This window comes from Chiloscyllium punctatum, chromosome 39, assembly GCF_047496795.1.
Source record: "Chiloscyllium punctatum isolate Juve2018m chromosome 39, sChiPun1.3, whole genome shotgun sequence".
NCBI classification, from domain to species: domain Eukaryota; kingdom Metazoa; phylum Chordata; class Chondrichthyes; order Orectolobiformes; family Hemiscylliidae; genus Chiloscyllium; species Chiloscyllium punctatum.
Genome location: NC_092777.1, coordinates 54,134,525 through 54,151,117, shown reverse-complemented (window position 1 = coordinate 54,151,117; position 16,593 = coordinate 54,134,525). Strand labels below are relative to the sequence as shown.

The 16,593-nt window shown below is 43.5% G+C and overlaps 1 protein-coding gene across 1 annotated transcript in view; it reads right to left on the bottom strand.

The window, feature by feature from the left end:
* Positions 1-7: 7 nt before the first annotated feature.
* Positions 8-16,593, bottom strand: part of tha1 (threonine aldolase 1) — a 77,253-nt gene continuing 60,667 nt past the window's right edge. The window contains exons 3-7 of the mRNA XM_072558725.1: positions 14,221-14,309; positions 10,304-10,489; positions 7,076-7,213; positions 5,732-5,924; positions 8-1,593 (exon numbers count right to left, since the gene is read on the bottom strand). Coding sequence (XP_072414826.1) covers positions 1,301-1,593; positions 5,732-5,924; positions 7,076-7,213; positions 10,304-10,489; positions 14,221-14,309 — 899 coding nt within the window. The 3' untranslated portion in view covers positions 8-1,300. The remainder of the gene's footprint in view (positions 1,594-5,731; positions 5,925-7,075; positions 7,214-10,303; positions 10,490-14,220; positions 14,310-16,593) is intronic.

Genomic DNA, 16,593 nt, shown 5'->3' with positions numbered 1-16,593 from the left:
GGTGGAATCTTTTTCTCTTTCAATTTTAATTCTAAACTTTGCACAGTGTAAGTACATGAGTCAAATGGAATGCCAGATCTTTGTCAAGCTTTGAATATGAAAGCTGTAACAGCAACTCCCTCAGCCACAAAACACAATACAAATTACCTAAAAGCTTTGACTTAAGTAACTTGTTCAGTTGAAACAAAATCATCAACTCGAATTGGAAGCTGTCTCTCACAATTTTGAGTCATAACATACATGCTTTTAATAAAGTAAATGGCCGCGTCTCAATTATCATTGCCCTCCACATTTTAAACTGTACATTTAGCACATAATTGTTGAATGATTGAATAAAGCATAAAAATTAACCATTTCTTTATTGCCGGAGGTAAACATTCAACAATATTTAGGTTTGTTTTCTTCTGGCATTTGTAATAAATATCCTTCATTTCATGATTCCCTGTGGGGATAAAAGTGTTTAGCCATCAATCCCGCACTCATAAGCAAAATGTTGGGCCTGATTTTGCTGTGCTGTGATATGAACAGCTAATTGCCTATTTGTGAACTTTACACTAAACAATGACAATGCAGCAAACAGAACACCAAACTGAGCATGTCAAATCTCCACTAGCTAAAGAAGTACTGACAAACAGAGCAGGGGATTTTAACCATCAACTCATTCTGTTTACTTGTTTACCTGATCTCCAAACAGCAGCAGCCAAATCCTAATAACAGATTTAGTAGAAATTAAATAATGATTGGAATCAATTTTGAGTATATTACCAGCAGATAACACAAGCAGCATTTGTTCTGAAACAGTATTGTAACTAACAGGATCAGAGGTATTCTGGATTGTTTCTATAATGTTAGAATGAGAATGCTTTTCTATGGGATTTCATCAACATGACAGTTTCACAATAAAGTCTGTCTCTTGGTCTAAAAAATGTCTCCTCATTTCCTTGAACTGTTTCTGCTTTTCTGTGGTGTTATCCCAGGGCTTGGAGCCCAGGCAACTGAGGCACACCAATCAATGGTGGAGCAATTAAAATCTGGGATGCTGAAGACGGGTTCAAACATCTCGGATCATTGTGGTGCTGGGGTGGATAGATATGATGGGGCAATGCACCTGAAAACAAGGATGAGTGTTTAAAAATCAGCATTCATAATTCACAAAATCAAACAGTACAAATTGCTGTGAATGATCAGACTTGGCAATTGAATTACAAATATCTCTCACAGTCTGACTTGAGAATTTTCCATTCTTATACAAGCCACAATTATTGTCTTTCAACGATTGCAGAGTTTGAATAAACAATTGCTATTTTTGATTGACTTTCTGTATCACATACTGCAATTTCTGTAATGCCAGCTCAGTGTCCTCCTCTGATACATCCACATGCCAAACAGCTCGGACTGTGCGCCCATATACTGGGTTCATTAACACTCGAACACCGTGCCCCATCACAGTTATTTCATCCTCCGTCACCTCCGCCATCTTGTCACAGAATTCCTCAGGTGACATCCTTGGGTCATTCACTGCAAGCATTAGAATATTTGTTTCCACTGCATCGATATTGATGTCACACAAGGAGGAAGCAAACGTCTGAACACCTGTGAACAGTATTTACCAAATCAGTCACTGAAGAGCATTTATAAGAATAACAGTTGGCCATTTAGCCTATTACGTTTATTCTGCTTTTTAATGAAATCACGACTGATCGGTTTTGTAACACCTGCAACTCACTTGTCCCATATCCTTTGGGACCTTTTGGCTAACAAGGTAAATACTGATATCGCTAGCTGTGTATGTACAGACATCACAGTATGTAGTTGACTAATCAGAACAGCAACGCAAACTCAATCATTATGTATCATCTTGCCCAATGATCTATTTCTGCCTTTCAGTCTTGTATGCTGTGCTTGTTAACATTACTGATCTTTATCTACTTATGATCAGCAGCCCTTCAATTTTCAGTAAAAACGCTTTGGCAATTAGCTAATAAGCCATTTCAAGTTTCATGAACCATAGCAACACTGAAGACCAGGAGAGATGAGGCTGATATGGTACACACAGTGGAATACACATTGCATTACATATTCTGTAAATTACTTAGCATTTCAATTCCCCATCCACATTCTGTGTCACTTCCACAGTCAAATCCCAGAGATACTTGTCATACACAGTGAATTCCAAAAGCATTTAACTTGAGGAGAGAATCTACTCCTTGACTGATAAATTGTTCTTTGAATAATTCCAATATTTAATGATTATTCTGCTGAAATTTACACACCTTGGTGGTACAAGGGAAGCTGTCACTTTGAGAATGCTGTTGTCCCAATCCACTTCCTCAGTTTAGCAGTGACCCAGCAACAGATTGATACAATTGTTTGTTGCAAAGAACTGATAGGAGACTCAAGACAGAGGTCTCAGTCAGGACTGGATGTGGATCAGATAACTTTGGTGACACCCTCAAGCCATACAGAAATACAAGACACTGCATTCTACCAGTCCTGATGAACGGGGAGCATTTGGAGAGCCACCTATCCCCGTTAATTTTTTTTTTAGATTAGATTCCCTACAGTGTGGAAACAAGCCCTTTGGCCCAACAAGTCCACACCAACCCTCTGAAGAGTAACCCATCCAAACCCATTCCCCTACTCCCTACTAATCTACCTAACACTATAGGCAATTTAGCATGGCCAACTCATCTAACCTGCACATCTTTGGACTGTGGGAGAAAACCAAGCAACCAGAGGAAACCCGTGCAGGCACGAGGAGAATGTGCAAACTCCACACAGTCGCCCGAGGCTGGATTGAATCCGGGCCCCTGGCGCTGTGAGACAGCAGTGCCAACCACTGAGCCACCGTGCCACCCATTGGCATTTTCAATTTCTGATCCAGGCAATCTCATTGCTGAGGCACCCGGGGTGTTAATCCAGACCAGTGAAGCAGGATTGTTTTCCTTGTAGCAGAGATGGCTGAGGGGGTGACGTGATTGAGGTATACAAAACGTGAGGGGTAAAGATAGCGTAGATGGGGAACCCATTTCCCATGTCAGAGAGTTCAAAAACCAGGGGTCATAGATTCACGTTAAGCGGCAGAAGGATTAGAGGTGATGTGGGGAAGAAGGTTTTTTTACGCAGTGGGTGGTGAGTGTCTGGAATTCACTGCCTGGGTTGTTGGTGGATGAAGAGATCCTAAACTCTTTTAAAAGGTACCTGGATCTACTCCTAATGTGCTGTAAGTTGCAGGAAGATGGGATTGGAAAGGGCACCTGGGTGTCTCTGTGTCGACACAGACAAGATGAGTTGAATGGCCACCTTCTGAGCTGTATCATTTCTATGGTTTTATGGTTCTACATTCAACTGGGACCACAACTCAAACATCCTCCATGTTTCTGCTCACTTCTTTGGCAGCCACCATTCAACACTGCTTTAGCTTTCGTTGCAACCCCAAAAGTATATAGTGGACTCTTGAGCCAAATGGTATCCCGTGAAGGCATGGCTGATGCCCCTTAATGGTACCCTGAGAGAAAGGCAGGGGCAACACAATCAATGTCACCCATTCAGTAGGACAGCGGCTGAGCAAGCCACTCGGCCTCTGAGGATGCTCTTCTGGTCCTGGGCCACTCAAGTGCTGTTTTCCATGGAATCTCAGAATTACAGCACAGGAGGCGGCCATTCGCTCCATTGTGTTCATACGGGCTCTTCAAATGACCAGTACATCCAGTGTCACTCTTCGGCATGTTCCCTATAATCTTGCTTATAATCATTTTCAGATAAAAATTCAATTCCCTTTTGAAATGTTCCAACAGATCTGCCTCCCCTACACTCTCAGGCAGTGCATCCCAGACCCTAACTACACACTGAGTGAATAAAAAACTTAGCGTTCTTGTCAATGATCCATTCACCAATAGGAACAGTTAGTCGCCCACTGACTATATCTGGACGGCACATGATTTTGAACACGTCTGTCAACATTCCCTTCGCCAAAAGAACATCATCCTAATTTCTCCTCTTCTCTGGAACCATTCTCATGAACCTATTCCACCCTAAAGTGTAGAAACCAGAAGTGGACACAGTACCCCAATTGAGGCTGTACCAGTGATTTTATATAAATGGAGAATAACCTCCTTGCTCTTACAGTCTCTGCCCAGAACCTCCTCAGTCACTGTGGAGTCCTGCAGCATTCTCGATAACCTGACACTCCAGTGGAGTGTGGAATGTGAGGATGGGGAGGCACAGGACTGAGACAGTTCATTGGGGAAGGAGCCCAGAACTTTCACAGCTACGAGCCAACGGCTGAAACCTGGGATTAGTGCAGACAGGTTGGCTCAGACTACATGGGCCTATTCTATGGTTATCAGTAAGGGCTGAGCTGTTTGAGTACATCGTCCATGCACGTGGGAGCTCAGGGTAGCTTAGTCACCCCTTCATGCCTGCCCCTCAACCTGGCTCAGGGTCACTGGGCTGAAACATTCCTGGGAACCCTTCATGTTCATGGCATCTTCACAGGATCTTTGCACCCCTCCTAGTGGAGCAGGGGCAACTCTCTGTTCAGTGCCATCTCCTCTTGCCTTCTCTCCCTTCTCCTGCACATTCCTGAATGAGAGAAGTACATTTGCCCAGAGGCTTTTGCTCCCGTACGTGGCAGGTCCCATTTTATGTTCATTACTCCACATTTCCAGTCAGGGCCACAATAACAAATATTCCAAGATATCAGTCTTTAATTATGCAGAATAAAGGGGAAATCACGAATCAAAAACAGGAGACAGGCACCATAGTCACACACACAACAAAATGGACTGGTCTCCCTCCTGCTGTCCTCTGGGAACGAGGAACTCCCCCATTTCACTCACGGTCTCCAACATTAGGTCAAGGTTGTTACTGAACAATAAAAGCTTTGCTCAGAGTCAGTGGACAGGTGTCCTGCTCCCATGTGGCATCTCTGGTGCTGTGGAGGGCTTCAGTAACATCCTTAGGGAGACCAGCAGCCTCAGTGACAGCGAAGTGAGTCTCACACTTTATCATCTGTTCCTGCTGCGGGGGCTCAAAGTGGACAGGACAGCTGGCCCCGTCAAGGCTCCCCCTCACAAAACTCGGAATTCTAATCAGTTGGCCCTGCAGGGGCAGGTTTCTGATCCAGGGACAGACATGGCTTCTGCTCCCCCACCTCCATCCTAAAGATTCTGCTCTTAGATTTCATCCTTCAATTGCCCAAAGTGACCTGCACCGGGACGATCTGACATCTCAGCTGCCTGGGGACTGAGCCTGGATTGGTCTGTGGGACACAGGAACAGGCAGAGCTCCATGTTCAATCCCTGTAATATCTCAACCTCCCATGCATCACGCAGCAACAGCTCCCCTTACTCCAGCACATGGCCATTGTGGTTCAGACAGAAACACACTGCCTCTCAGCACGATATCTCATCGGGCCATTTCACTTGTGTGCACGCGCTTCATCGCAATTTATCTGGAGATAAAAGCAAGATACATCAGTTGCTGGAAATCTGAAACAAACATAGAAAATATTCTTCAGAAAAGTAACATCAAACTCAAAATGTTAACTCTGCTTCTCTCTCCGTGGATCCAGCCAGGCCTGCTGAGTTTATCCCGCATTCTCTGTGTTTTGTTTCAGATAGTGTACAGGATCGGGTATATTGGAATGGACACAACTGAATCAGTGTTACATAGAGATAAATTTCATGATTAAAGGAGCTGAACCATAAACATTTTCAAACGGTGGTACCTTCGGCAAACGTCCTGGCGTTTCTGTGATCATCCTGGAGTCTGTCGACCATATCGGAGATGGAGAGGAGTCCTGCTGCAGCTAGTAGGCCGGCTTGCCTCATCCCCCCTCCGAGCACCTTCCTCACTCGGACCGCCTGGTCAATAAATTCCTTTCGCCCGCCAATGAGAGAGCCGACTGGGGCTCCTAAACCCTGCAAAACCCACAAATACACAGTCAGCCCCACAGGAGAGACTCTGTCAGAGTCATGGTGTGGAGGTGCCGATTTTGGACTAGGGTGGACAAAGTTTAAAATTACACCACACCAGGTTATTGTCCAACAGACTTATTCGGAAGCACTAGCTTTTGGAGCGCTGCTCCTTCATCAGGTCACTGTGGAGCAGGACCATAAGAGACAGAATTTATAGCAAAAGATTACAGTGTCTTGCAGAGGCTGTAAGATCAGCTCCCCTGAGGACATTCAGCTGACACTCCTGGCTGAACAGCTTCCCTTCGAATATCTGAAGCTGTAGCTTTCAAATTGGCACTGCCTCCCACTGCCTAGACCCTATAACACAGTGAACAATCACCCAAATCACCCGAAGATTGAGAACAATCACTTGAAGCGCCCAGAAAAAAACAGCAGGGAAGGCCACTCTGCCCACTGATCTGTACTAGCTTGCTCCTTCATCAGAGCCATCTATTCTAATTCCAGTTCCAGTCTAGCTTCAATCATTCTTTAATGATCTCTTCAAATACATCAAAAGTTCCTGTTTAACTGACAGCATAGCTTTTGTCTCAATATTCACTCGTGCTAAAATCTCCCATGTTGTAATAACCCATTGCAACAATTTTTTTTTTATTTCCTCCTTCTAATGACAATCCTGAATTTCTGAACATTTTCAGTGAGATACTAACCACTGAAAACAATTGCTGACGGTTTATCTTTTGAAACTCTCTCTTAGGTGCTCCTTAGCTTTTTCGGAGGCAGCAAATGAAGGATTAAAACTTTCAAATCACTCAACCAGCCTTACAGCATCTGTAGTGAAAATTTTTCCCCGTTTCCCTTACCTTCAAGTAGCCCACCTCATCCTTTTTCTCAACCTGTTCCTGAACTTCTTGGGTTCTAATCCTGGAGTTAGGCAGCCCACCAACATCGGTTCTGAAGAAGGGTCTCTGGACCCGAAACGTTAACACTGTTTTTCTCTCTCTGCAGATGCTGCAAGAACTGCTGAGTTTTTCCAGCACTTTTCAGTTTTTTTTGTTTCGGTTTTGAATGATTTGACTCAAACGATTACCTGGACTCTTTCTCCTTCCACAGCTTTTCCTACGAGGCCTCCCCTTTTCCCAGTTGATGGCTCATACCTTGCTCAGACACATGGATACGGAGTCACAGAATCGCAGTATCTCCGAGGCCTTCACACCCAAAGCTACCGCTGCGTTCATCAGGCGAGCCCCATCCACGTGGACAGGCAGCTGGTACTTGTCAGCAAGAGTTTGCACCTGTACCCCAAGAAGAAGCAACAGTGACCTCGAGATAATGAACAGACCACTCAGACAGTGAATGGTGTCACATTCAGCACCTCACACTGACAAGAATCAACAGTGAAGCATTCATTTCCAAAAACTATTAAACAGAATCATTTGTGCAAAACCTTACAAGAGCTCTTTTGGTTTGTACTTGCTCACAGTTAGAGTGTTGCCAAGCCTGACCTGGAGTCCCTGGGAAAGAAGGGCTAATCACCTTGCAATGGAAATAGCCCTCAGGCCAAACAATCCAAAAACACAGCATCACTTTTCACAAGTTACCAGTGACATTCAGTCTACCTCATATTTAGGTTTGCCTCCACTTCCTGTAAATTGTCAGATCGCTAATCTAATGTCTGGTTTTGGATGAGCAGAAGTTTCCAGCAACTAAATGTAGGGTCAGAGAACATCCGGTCCCAGCCATAAGTTACACTCTCACCACCAGTTCATCCCACAGCCTGGTAACTAACGGAGGCTCCAGACTGTTAACTTTGACCAGGTGCTTACATCGGTAGTGCCCATCCTGTCTGAGCTGAGTGAATAGGTAACTGCCAAGCTGGAATGCAACAGGTGCGGAAGGGAAAGATCCCACGTCCTCAGCCTCACCAATCTCCCCTGTCTCAGGTGGGTGTGTCCAGGATGGTGTTGGTTCGGATGACACCTCAGTTCTTGGCACTGGATCAGAATCCTAACACTTCCTTCCTCAAAGCAGTGTGGGTGTATCCCAAAGCTGTAGCAGTCTTAAATAAGCAACTCACTAACATCACCAGGACAAATAGGAATGAACAAATGCTTGGAGAAAGTGAGGACTGCAGATGCTGGAGACCAGAGTTGAAAAATGTGGTGCTGGAAAAACACAGCAGGCCAGGCAGCATCCGAGGAGCAGGAGAATCGACGTTTCAGGCATAAGCCCCTCTTCAGGAGAAGGGCTTATGCCTGAAACGTCGATTCTCCTGCTCCTCAGATGCTGCATGAACAAATGCTTGCCCAGTCGGCAACACCCATATCCCACAACAGATAAGAAAGAAAAATGAACTCCCACCTTCTCACTGAGGGTGCTCTCTGTTGCATTGTGTGGCACTACCACTGAGTTAAATGGGACAGATTCTGAACAGATCTAGCAGCTATAACTGTACTAAACCACAATCTGTGACCTTATGTCCCAGTATATCCCTAGTCTACCATTACAATCAAACCAAGGAATCAACCCTGGGTTAATAAAGCATACAGGAGGACATGCCAGAAGTAGCACCACACAGGGCGAACAATCAGGCTTCAACCTGTGAAGCTGCAGAGTAGGATTACATGTATTTTAAGCAATGGAAGCAGCATGCTAAAGAGAAAGTTACGTGTTTCCACAACCCATGGATATTACCAAAGGTCTGATGTTTTGTCACATCCAGTCACGAATGGTAATGGATAATTAAATAACTCACAGGAGGAGATAACTCAATAAATATCCCCATCCTCAACGATGGGAGCCCAATACAACAGGAAGAAAACAAGGCTGAAGTTTTTGAATCCATCTTCAACCAGAGGTGCTGAGTGGATGAGCCATTTTGGCTTCCTTCTTATGTCCCCAGTGTTGTCTTTAAGGAAAACTAGCTTAGTGATAAGAAACAAAGTAATGGTTAATGGACATTTTTCAGGTTGGAGAAAGGTTTGCAGTGAAATTCCCGAAGATTGGTATTGAGATCCTTGCTTTTTCAGATATATTTTAATGATGTAGATCATGGTGTGCAGGAGACAACTTTCAAATTTACAGATGACACGGAATTGTAAGCTAAGAGGAGGACAGTTTAGAACTTCAAACACAGACAGTCTGGAAGAGTGGGCAGATGAAGTTCAATGCAGAGATGTGTAAGGTGATGCTTTTTGGTCAGATGACCATGGAGACAAAAGAAGATAAAGGGGTGCGGTAGCAGAGGGACATGACTGTAAAGGTTACAGGATGGGTGCAGAGAACAGTTAACAAAGCATGCAGTTTCCTGGAGCTTATTAATAGGGGCATACACAGGAGTAAAGGAGATTGAATTTGTTTCAGATACTAGTTAGACCCCGGCTGGGATGTTGTGATTGCTTTAAAGCCTTGGAAAGGAAAAGGAGAAGAGGAAATTTGGCAGAGGTTTTCAAAGTCATGAGCCAAACTGGAAATAGAAAACTTGTTCCAGTTTGTAAATGAATTGAGAATGAGCGACACAGATTTTAAGTTATTAGCAAAAGACGCAAATGCATTGTGTGAGAAAATGTTTTCACTCAGTGAGTGGTTTAAGTCTGGAATGCACTGCCTGGAGGTCTGGTGGATACAGGGTTAAATTGAGACATTCAAAAGGACATCAGATGATTGTTTGAATAGAAATAATGTGCAAGGCACCCGATCCACTGTTTTAAACATTCACTTCCTCCACTCCATGATCCACTGCACCTCACCAAGGCTTTCTGTGACTACACCTTCTAAATCTGTGAGCTCTATCACCTCGAAGGAATAGGGCAGCAGATACTTGGGAACCTCACCTGCAAGGTCCCCTCTGAGCCACACATCATCCTGAATTGAATCTATATCGCTATTCCTTCATTGTCACTGGAACAAGATCCTGGATTCCCTGCCTAAGAGCATCGTGAATGCAGTGCTTTGAGAATGTGGCTCACCCCCAACATCCTGGCGGGCAAGAAGGATGGGACAGCAAATGCAGTCCTTGCCAATGACACTCATATCCCATGAACAAATAAAACAACAAATTACTTGGTGTCAATGCTGCTTGATAATTGTGCTGTGACATAGCTTGGAACGTTTCACTACACTCAAGGCACTGCATAAATACCAGTTGTTGTTATTGAATGGGGTTCAGTGCTGTTATTGTGCTCCCTCTAGAGGCAGCAGCGAGTCAACCACCAGTTAGAGATGGTGGAGTGGGTTCAGTATCTGTGTCAGTCAGACTCAGACTAAAATGGCCTAATCCCTGCTTCCTCCTCTGCTCATGGTAACGGCTGCCGCTGAGTTTAACTGCTTGCACCTAGTTAAACGTTTGACTTCAAAAATTGTGTTAATAGCAACAGTTGCCTCACCGCCTGGAGAAAGGAGAGTGGCAGAACCCTCCCTCCAGCCTCATTATGAGTGTTCTCGAGGCAAATGACGCCAGTCCTAGGGTAGTGAGAGTCTGGGAAATGCTGCCGTATTTTTGATTCAACCTCATTCAAATCAAACGTTCCATCTGGAAGATTCTTCACAACGCGTGAGTGAATTCCAGCAATCTGAAAAGAGAAGATACGGTCATAGAAACATAAAAACATACAAATCTGGTGATTCAGCCCATTAAGCCTGCTTCACCATTCACCATGATCAAGGCTGATTGTCTTATATCAATGCCATATTCCTGCTTTCTCCCCAAACTCTTTGATGCCTTTAAAATCTAAAAACATTCTTTTTTTGAATATATTCAGTGACTTGGCCTCCTCAACCTCCCATGGTAGAGAATTCCACAGGTTTTCTACCCATCCAGTGAAGATTTTTTTTCATCTCAGTCCTCCACAGTTTACCCTGTATTCAGAGATTCTGTTTATGATTAGATTCAGGCTCTTGGGCCCAACCAGTCCACACAGACCCTCCGAAGAGAAACCCACTCTGACCCATTTCCCTCTGACTAGTGCACCTAACACTACGGGCAATTTAGCATGGCCAATTCACCTGAGCTGCACATCTTTGTGACTGTGGGAGGAAACCGGAGAAAACCCACGCAGACAACAGGGAGAACATGCAAACTCCACACAGACAAGTCGCCCGCGGCTGGAATCGAACCTGGGACCCTGGAGCAGTGAGGCAGCAGTGCTGACCACTGAGCCACCGTGCCGCCCCAGGTTGCCTGGTGCTAGACTCTAGGGAAGTCCTCCTTCCTCTATCTAGTCTGTCCAGCCCTGCTAGAATTTTGTGTGTTTCAATCTCACTCTTTGACACCCAACAAATCGCTCTTGACACAACAGTCCTGCCATTCCCGGTAACAGCTGAGTGAACCTCTACTGCATTTTCTCTATGGTAAGGAGACAAATTGCACAAAATATTGCAGGTGCGGTCTCACCTTGGCCCGGTATAACCGGAGGGAGACATTCTGACTTCTGAACTCAAATGATCAATGTTGATGATTTAAACAGCTCTTGGTGAAACATGTTGGGCTGAATAATCCCCTCCTGTGCGGTAACAAACCGTGAAGCTAATCCTGCAACAGTGGAGGATTTCCTGCCCTTTAACTGCAGAATTAAACAAACAGGAAGACTACAGGGAGACAATCAGGGCCAAAGAGGAAGCTAAGCAGGACAGAAAGAAGCACAAAATTGGAGTGAAAGAGAGATAAGGAGTTGAGAAGCAACTGAACAAGACCAATTTAACTTTCTACTTTCATAATTTAACTTTCACTTATTCAGGTTGCAGAGCATGCAATCCTAAACTGAAATGTAACAAAACACCTCTAGAGGGCAGCAACTGAGCAAGAATAGGAATGTTTGAATGCACAGGATCAAAGTGACAGCTAATTCACTGTCACAATTGTCTGTCACATTATATCTGTTCATCAATTTTATTTTATATTCTAAGTTAACACAATAACTTTGTTTGCCTGAAGACATAGAAGGAGGCTGTTTGGACAAGTGTCATGGTGTAGTAAACTGATTCTGTCAGTTTACTGGCAAAGCTGCTGCATTTAATATGTGCCATCAATTCAAAATGAGAGTCATTGTTTCCTAACTTTAATTGAACTTAATAAGGCAAAGGTCTGACCCTGAGACAATGAGTTGCAGCTTACTGTTGTAAGGAGGTTCATGATCTGTTTGAACTTGTGAGATAAAGTGGGTGAATAGATTTGGTGATCTGTATTTATCTTGTGTTAAGGGGAACTCTGATGAAACCATAAATTAAGCTAGAAAGAGCAGAGGGAGAGAGACTGTACGGTCAATGATTCCCAGGGTTTCTGGTCATTCAGCTCCTGTCTTCAGAATTTCACTCCAGTCGTTGCTACTTTTAGGACTTCACTGTGCACAATTCGGCTGTCAATTTTCAGCATTATAACTTGCAAAGACATTATAACTAGCCCTGAAGCACCTTAATATGCCCTGAGGTGGTGAAAGGTGCTATACAAATGCAAGATTTTTCTCACACTGCTTTGATGTCTCATCTGAGAGACTGAACCACTGGCAGTGTGGCATTCCCTCAGTACTGAACTGCACCTTTGATTATTCAATCTGGTCTTTGCAATGAAATGTGGCCAGATACCCACCACTCAAAAAAAACACGAGGTCCCACTGAACCAAGACCAGCAATCTTTTGTGCTTTCAGAGAAGGGCAGGACTTGTACACTTAATGGTAAGGTCCTAGGGAGTGTTGCTGAACAAAGGGACTTCAGAGTGCAGGTTCATAGTTCCTTGAAAGTGGAGTCACAGGTAGAAAGGATAGTGAAGAAAGTGTTTGATATGCTTGGATTTATTGGTCAGTGCATTAAGTATAGGTGTTGGGAGATCATATTGCGGCTGTACAGGGACATTGGTTAGGACACTTTTGGAGTATTTTATGCTGTTCTGGTCTCCCTCCTATAGGGAGGATGTTGTAAAACTTGCAAGGGTTCAAGAAATATTTACAGGGGAATGTTGCCAAGGTTGGAAAGTTTGAGCTACAGGGAGAGGCTTAATAGGCTGGGGCTGTTTTCCCTGGAGCATTGGAGGGTGTGGGGTGACTGTATAAAAGCTTATAAAATCATGAGGGACATAACAGGGTGAATAGCCAAGGTCTTTTCCACAGGGTAGATGAGTCCAAACTAGAGGGCATAGGTTTAGGGTGAAAGAGGAAAGATTTAAAAGGCACATAAGGGGCAACGTTTTCACACAGAGGGTGGTATGTGTATGGAATGAGCTGCCAGAGGAAGTTGGTACAATTACAACATTTAAAAGTCATTTGGATGGGTATACAAATAGGAAGGGTTTAGAGGGATTTGGGCCAAATGTGGGCAAATGGGACTAGATTAATTTAGTATATGTGATTGGCATGGACAAGTTGGACTGAAAGGTCTTTCCAGGCTGTATAACTTTATGTCTCTGTGACTCTATGAGAAGATGCTTAAAATTCCACAATACAGTCTCTTTGCAAGAACTTCAAAGTTAGTACCAGGGACAATTCCAGGAACTGAGGATTAGCCGTGGGGAAGTAGAGGTGCAGGTCTTAAATAAAGTCTTGAAGTTTGCAGAGACAGTTGGCTCATGAGGATGGAGTAGGAATGGGATTGCTTCTGAGTTTGCAGCAGAGACACAGATTTGAGCAGGTCAGGGATTTGTATTTTGGAGTTATGGTGCTCACACCGGGTGCAAAATAACCCTGTTTCCCAGAATTTCCTCTACAGCCACAAGCTGAAAGCTCTACTAAGATAAACCTCAAGTCAAAAGAAAGCAAAAGTGTCTGACTGTGTTAATGATGGGTTAGTTGGATGCCAGTTAAAATTTTAAAAAGTGAGTCCACTTAGTGTTACATGGTAACGTATTCCTTCTGCTGTGAGTGTTTGAGATTCTGAACAGCTACTCTAAGGACTAAAGCACGACTGGACTTTAGTTAAGACACTTTTATTTTATAGAGAAGATACTTTAGGTGGTTTGGTAGGTTATACTGCTATTTGCCATTTAGCAACACAAATATACAGTAACTATTGGACATTTCAGAACCCCATGTGCAAACTGGGTGTGTTGTAATTTAAGAAGGCCCAGCAGTACTTATTCACAGGCTCAGCATTTTTAATTTGGTCTTCATGCAGCACAGCATCAATCACAGTACCTCCCCCACTCCGTCCACCAGCAACAAAGCCAAATTTAGTTAGACGTTGTTATTATGCTTACCACAAAATAGAGTTACAGGGACACACAGTATAGTTTACTGACAGATTTAATCAAGATGAAACAGCCAAGTGTCACAGTCTCTTCCACCCTGTGCTCAGTGCAGAATAAGCTGCTATTACCTGAGCAACACCTCCCTGTTCATAGAGATGGATATGTGCCTGGTCACCAACTATCAGTTCAGCTCCCCTCTCCCGGCAATGACACATGACTGCAAAGGAGAAAAGAGATACAGTCATTACTTAAACTGTGGAGGTTTCCCAGTAACTCTCGTGGGAATCAGTTAAGCTGATGCACACTTCAAACTAAAATAAAGTTTGGAAACATACTGTCAGGCAAGTCCCCGATTTGCTCCTCCTAAATATGAACCACATTTACTGTAAGAGCCACAGTGAAAGGAGTGGTCTTGTCCAGTTATGGGAAATGATCTGGCCATCAGGAATTGCTGTAAAGAGGCTGATTGAAGACACATGTCACTTTATAAGTATCTTTCCATTTCATGACTTTCTCCACCTAGCACATCTGTCTCCACTTACCTTTCAGCAGTTGGGACCACAGTGTGCAAATCTACATATTTAAGCTAGAATAAAAATGCCTTCGCCTGAGAAAGAGACTGAGTGTGAGGGAGAGGGAAGAATACCTCCCCAACCCAGGTATATGATGGCCAGCACAGCACTGACTGATTGTAAAGCAGTCACTACAAGAACAACCGAATGTGTTCTTTTTATGTGATTTCAGTCAATCTATTGGCATCATGACATAAATAAGTCTTTTTTGCTACGCGTCAGGGAGTCATGTGGCTGGCAGGAAGTCAAAGGACTGCAGCAGCTCAAAAAACCCTCCATTCCCTTTCTCTAGGGGATAGAGTCCTACATCACGGAGACAGGCCCTTTGGCCCAAACTGGCCCATGCCGACCAAAATGCCCATCACGCTAATCCCATTTCCCTGCACTTGGCCCATATCCTTCTAATCCTTTCCTATCCATATGTTTGTCCAAATGCCTTTTAAATGATGTTAATGTAACCGCCTCAACCACTTCCACTAGCAACTTATTCCATACTCGTACCATCCTCTGTGTAAAAAGGTTGCCCCTCAGGTTCCCTTTTATTCTTTCCCCTCTAAACTGATGGCCTCTAGTCTTTGACTCTCCAACCCTGGGAAAAAGACTGAGTGCATTCACCCTATCTATGTCTCTCATGATCTTATACACCTCTATAAGGACCCCCCCCCACCTCCTATGCTTTAAAGAAAGAAGTCCTAGCTTATCCAGACCACTGCATCCAAGCAATATCCTTGTAAATTTCTTCCGTATTCTTTCCAGTTTAATGACATCCTTCCCATTGCAAGATGACCAAAACTAAGCATAATACTCCATGTGCGGCCTCACCAATGTCCTGTATAACTACAATATAACTTCCCAACTTCTATACTCATTGAAGGCTAGTTTGCCAAAAACCTTCTTCACTGTCCTATCTACCTGTGACTCCCCTTTCAGAGAACTGTGAACTGAACTCCAAGATCCCTCTGTTCCACTACTCTTCTTAAGGTCCGACCATTCACCATGAAATTCCTAACTTGATTTTACTTTCCAAAATGCAAGACCTCACACTTATCTATATTAAATTCCATTTACCAATTCTCAGCCCACTTCACCAGCTGATCAAGATCCTGCTGCAATCTCTGACAACCTTCCTCACTGTCCATGATACCTATTTTAGTGTCGTTAGCAAACTTACTAACCATGATAACAATGAACCTGCCAGTGATGCCCAATCTGGAAATGAATATGAATGCATGAATGTCTGACAGTATATTTGCTTTAAAGTGAGATCTGCAACTTTCCTTGTTGATAAGTTGTGAAACAGAAAGTGACATTGTTAGGGGACATGCTGACTCCTTTCTTAACCAAGTTACATTGCTATATGAACCTGTGGATAGCTAACCTCTTACTCAAACCTTGCTATCTATCTTACATGATACAACATGTACTTCAGACTTTGTAATATAGGGGCTGTGAACAACATGGGTCAGATGATTTTCCAACGAGGCAGCCTAAGTTACTGCTAAAAGTATTCATATTTTGTTTATTTACATCATAGTCTCAAATATCAGGCAAAGATGACATTGCCAAGAATAAACTTGTGCCAACAAGTTTTAGTCATCTTGCACTGATGAACATCTCTTGACTTTGGCAATATGGGGGTAATTTGTGTCATAGATTCTTCTTCACGGAATCATTCTCCTTCCATCATTATAACTTTGTGCAATATTGCAGATGCTATTGATTTACAGATTAATTTGATATCAGTGTATCGGTCATCCTTCTGCACAGCTGTTAACTGTTTCCAAGCTATTACAATGCTTATTAATAGGGCTTCCGAGTTTCCTGTTACAGAATCTTGAAAGCAAGTAAATGCCCGAGATTACAATAAGCTCTAGAAATGGAGATAGGATCAAATTCAGGACAGAGAAGGTGTATAAAATAGATAACGTG